Source organism: Propithecus coquereli, unplaced genomic scaffold, assembly GCF_000956105.1.
Source record: "Propithecus coquereli isolate 6110/MARCELLA unplaced genomic scaffold, Pcoq_1.0 Scaffold222, whole genome shotgun sequence".
Taxonomy (NCBI): domain Eukaryota; kingdom Metazoa; phylum Chordata; class Mammalia; order Primates; family Indriidae; genus Propithecus; species Propithecus coquereli.
Genome location: NW_012147412.1, coordinates 3,158,754 through 3,163,683, shown reverse-complemented (window position 1 = coordinate 3,163,683; position 4,930 = coordinate 3,158,754). Strand labels below are relative to the sequence as shown.

At 46.1% G+C, this 4,930-nt stretch overlaps 1 protein-coding gene across 1 annotated transcript in view; it reads right to left on the bottom strand.

Annotated features, from left to right (window-relative positions):
- The window catches only part of UBASH3B (ubiquitin associated and SH3 domain containing B), a 138,624-nt gene that overhangs the window by 10,341 nt on the left and 123,353 nt on the right, over window positions 1-4,930 (bottom strand). The window contains exons 7-10 of the mRNA XM_012644918.1: window positions 4,511-4,643; window positions 3,038-3,158; window positions 2,287-2,409; window positions 822-914 (exon numbers count right to left, since the gene is read on the bottom strand). Of these exons, the coding sequence (XP_012500372.1) occupies window positions 822-914; window positions 2,287-2,409; window positions 3,038-3,158; window positions 4,511-4,643 (470 nt within the window). The remainder of the gene's footprint in view (window positions 1-821; window positions 915-2,286; window positions 2,410-3,037; window positions 3,159-4,510; window positions 4,644-4,930) is intronic.

The window sequence follows — 4,930 nt, the reverse complement described above, 5'->3', positions numbered from 1 at the left end:
TCTTTCTAATTAACTAAAGAAATGAAAATGATGAGGATTTGAGACTTTCTTGGATATTGGAGCTCCTAGGAAAAAAAAAACCCAAAACAAAAACAGATTTGAGACTTTCAGCTGGGTGTAGTGGCTCACGCCTATAATCCCAACACTTTGGGAGGCTGAGGTGGGGGTTTTCTTGAAGCTGTGAGTTCAAAACTAGCCTGGACAATACATTGAGATCCCTGTCTCTACAAAAAAAATTTTTTTTTTAAATTAGCCAGGTGTGGTGGTGCAAGCCTGTAGTCCTAGCTTCTCGGGAGGCTGAGGCAGGAGGATCGCTTGAGCCTGTGATTCTGAGGCTGCAGTGAGGTATGACTGCGCCACTGCACTGCAGCCTGGGTGACAGAGTGAGAGCCTGTCTCTAAAAATAATTAGTTAAAAGGAAAACATTTGAGACTTAAAACAGTACCATTTTTACTGTAAACAAGAGACAAACAACAAATCTAAAAAGGCAAAAATCATTTGACTATTTTAAGTGCAAAGAAAGGATCACGCTCCACAAAGTCTAACTATTTTGCAAGCCTACGATTCATCCAAGACAGCTTTGAATTCTCAAGAAAAACATCATTATTAATAGTATAATCACTTTTATTTGGCTTAGGCTGGCAGAGTACGATTTTGTGAGTTGTGCAAGATCATCTTCTGAAAGAATCCTTGCTAAAAATTCCAGATTCAAACCTTTCAATTGGCTAAAGTCTCATGACTCTAAGATAATTTAGGTGTGGGGCTGCCTAGAGACACAGGTAATGGACTATTGGACCTTTGTCAACCCGCGAGTCTTATACCTTTCAAGATATTGTGTGCAGTCTGAACGCAGCGTAGGGACGGGGAACAATAGACGTGATCAATAACCGTGTGACTCTCTAATAAGGCTTCACCTGCAAACAAAACGAAAGAAGAATCAGTCTCCTAGATTTACTCAGCTCTGCCTGGCACTCAACATGAGGGGCCAAGCAGACTCCGTGGACCCCTTGTTCCTAGCTGGGGCTCACGTGGAGCCAGTGGTTTCAGCTTTGTTTCCCACAGATCCCTTTACCAGTGTTCCTACGGAAGAGGGCAAGTGACAGACCCCTGCTTATCTTGTTCTTTCCTTCTCCCTGGCACTAAAAAGTGGTAAAACACCCACCTAGGAGAAACCCAGGAACACAGGACAATGCTTTGACTTCAAGTTTGTGATACAGGTGAGAAGGTTTATATTATGAAAATTAGACCTTGTTTTAATTTTATTCTGTGCTAATCAAAATCTCAACTTATGTTCTTGGACACCAGAGATAAATCCCAACACCTGATAATTTAACCCTTCCCTCATAGAATCCACTTCTTCTCTCCACTGGATAAAGTCCCAACACCTCAATGTGGTGGTCAAGGTCTTCTGGGAACTTCTCTTTCTCCATCTTTCCAGCCTCATCTCTTGCCCTGCCTCACAATTTATACCCTAGAAACAAGACCGCTTGTTTCCACTGTGGATGTTTGATGCTGTTTCTTACTTCTGTGACTTTGTGTATGTGGTCTTTTCCGCTGAGAACGCCCTTTCCTCCCTCCTGCTCCGTCTCTGCCAGTAACTTCCACTTCAGCTCCCAGCTTACCTCTCTTCTCCTCTAAGATTTTTTTTTGTGTTCCCATAATACTCTGTGCATGGCTCTGTTATTTAGTATAACATTGTATGATATTTGTCCACGCATAAGTTTGTTTTCCTGAGGGTGGGGACTCACACCTGGGTCCCCAACACATAGCCCAGTGCCTTGCACAAAGTAAATAATCAATAAATATCTGTGAAATGACTGAACAAGACAAGGTACTGTCTCTGCGTGGCAGGTATGGAATGAGCCTGCAAAGAACTGGGCATCTTCAAAGTATCAGTTGGCGTCTATAAATTCAGCCTTTTCCGGGCTCCCTGCTCCTGACTCTTGTCCTCTTCCTACAGCCATGTGGCAGAGGCTGCTGTCTTGAACTAGAAGCTGACTTGTCTGCTACACCAGTGACCTAGGTAATCCAAGCCTGACCGCCCCCATCGTTGGGTCATACGCTCCTCAAAAGGGACCAACCCTCATTCACTTTGGTAAGCCAACCCAGGGCTTAGCCCAGTGTCCCAAACCTAATGGTTGTATAATAAATCCCTTTTGATTTGTGGAAATATGTTCCTTGTAGGGAAGTTATAGCAGCCCCCAGGAAGTGTACTGCATACCCACTGGTACCAGTCTTTTGAAGAAGCAGCCAGGTAATGCCGTGCAGTCATTCTAGGACACTCACCCACTAGTCTTGCTTGCATACATCCAAAGACGGTGATTGGAGCATCTTTCTCGTAATCCCGGAAACCACCACTCCGCTGAGGTAAGCTATGAGGCATGTTCAGGTTGGTGCGTATATAGCGGCCTGGAGAAAGAAATGGTCAGATAAAGCCCACGTGCATTTCTTGTTTCCTTGGGGCTTCCCTTACTGATCCTGACACTCTCTCTACCTCCATTCCTCCTTGGCCAAAGAGACCAAACTGAACTCGTGGGAGCACATGGAAGATATCAAGGCTGACACTTTCCTCCACAGAGTGACTTGGAATTCACTGCTCATTCGGCCGACAAAAATGACAAGAGATAGTTTCTGAGTGAAAGTAATAACCAGACACTCTAAGGCAGGCGAGATTCTCCGATTAGCCAAACCTCCCTATCTTAAAATGCCACTCAAATGAAAATGGAACAGAATGAGCCGGGGTGATTTAACAGAGGGCACTCTGGCCATGGAATCAGAGCATGTCTCTGCTGCTGACTTTCCATATGGGCAAGACATCTGCCATCTTTGGTCCCTGGTTCCTCAGTTTATAGGATGGTGACAAGAAAACTTACCTCTTCCTTAAAACTCAAAGACAATCAGTAAGGACTTAGAGATTACAGACATTTTCTATAGCACAAAACCATGAAAGACTCCATCTGGATAAAAGTAGCTTGGCTGCGCCCCCTAGAGGTCATGATGGGTATGCCAGTGCTGAGCAGGCCTGCCAATGACTCACCTTTGGCATCAAAGCACTGGGACAGCCAGTACTTCCCAAATACAACATCCATCCTTTCACCGTGCCGACACACAAAGAGGCATCGCTTTTGAGGCCCAGGCTGGCTGTTGACCCTCAGAGGCTGTGGAGAAAGAAAGGCTGTTAGTGAGGAAACACGTGGCAAAGTAGACACGTCCTGGAGCCAGGTGCCAGGTGAGCCGAGTTCCAGCACAAGTTCTGCTGAGGTATGGCTCAGACAAGCCTCTTAACTGTCTTGCATTTAGGTTGGCCTATGTGCAAAATGAGGACAGCAAGACTCATCCTACAGACCTCACAAGTCATTCTGAGGCTCAAAGGAGGTAAACTGCAGGTGCTTTGTAAAAGAAGAAGGGTTATGAAAATGCTGCTGCAGCTCTTAATAAGAGTAGCATTTGGCCATTACGAAAACACGAAGGTCAGTTGAAGTTGCAGCTCAGAGTTACGACCAGCCACTAATGTAGCGGAAGCCATCTAGTAGGACAGTTTCCTCCTCAAAAGGGATGCTTCCTCAACTTCCTCAGGAGGCGAGGACTTCTATTACCACAAATGTGCCTGCCTCATCTTGAAAGAGGTGCTCAGACCATGTGGTTCTCATGGTCTGCTCCCGCAGTGAGGCCCCGTGTTGTCTATTCTCATCACCGCGTGGGTGCTGTTGTCTGACTACACGCATGTTCAGGGCGGACAACGGCTACTCTGCATGATAAGATAGGCAAGTCTCGTCAACGGCGTGTCCAAATGACTTTGGTTTCTGTAACTGCTGGGTAGACCTTTACATGTTTCTACCTTCCTTCTTTCCGATGCAGTCAGCTGCTCCCAGTTTCCTCAGTGCTGCCAGGTTCATGTTGGCCAGCACCTGACCTTCCTTCTGGTTGCCCCGACATGGTTAATACGTGGAACGGTGGCATAGTCTTTCCCATTTCTTTTCCTACTGTTGCCTAATTCAAAACCTGGGCTTCAGCCAAAGTGGTCTCTACTCTCTTGACCTTCAATGTGTTTGAACTTTTAACTCGCTTTTGTCTGTACTATTCAATAGCTACTGCCCCACTCCTCCCGTCTCCAACCTTTCTTAGACAGGCTAACATATATTGAGCAATCACTATATGCCAGTTACTGTGCTAAGAGCTGTATTTTATTATTTTCTTTAATCTTCACAACCAATTTACCACATAGATACAACTATGGGCATTATTCCTACTTTAGAGATAAAATCTCCCCTCCTCTCTGCAACAACCTTCCCTACTAGCCTAGACTCAAATGCTGGTGGTGGTTGTCGGTACCACATAGCTGACCCTTCCTAGCTTTGAATTACTGTATATCTTTTAAAATCTCATGTACTTTCTCTCCAAGAAATCGGGGACCCTGTGGGGACAGCCAGGGTGATGCCTCATGGTTAATGAAGAGGTTCTCAGTGACTCCTGATTAGAGTTGAGGAGGTGGCCCTGATGACCCGCCTACCTGCATAGGCTGGCAGATGATGGTCAGTGGCGTCGTCTCCCCCAGTCCCTGGTCCTCGTACTGCCGCCTCTCCAAGACTCCATCCCCAAATGTGAGAGGGTTGGACGATGACGTATTTAAGATTGAGTATGAACTGCAAGGGGAGATAGGGAAGATGGTAGCTGCTTTGGCCAGGAGTCATCAGCACTTCCAGGGCTCAACAGGGGCACGGGGATCAGCACGGGACACTCTCTGGGCAACGCAATGGTGGGGAAGGCTGAACAGAACACTCTATTCCTGGAGGAACATCTTGTTTTCTACTGAAGTCTTGCAGTTAATAAATGAGGGGTAGATGGACAGATGCATTCATCCCTCTGGGCAGGGATGGGGCCCAATGATTTTGTGCTTATTAGGATGCTGCAAGCGTGGTTGGCACCAAAG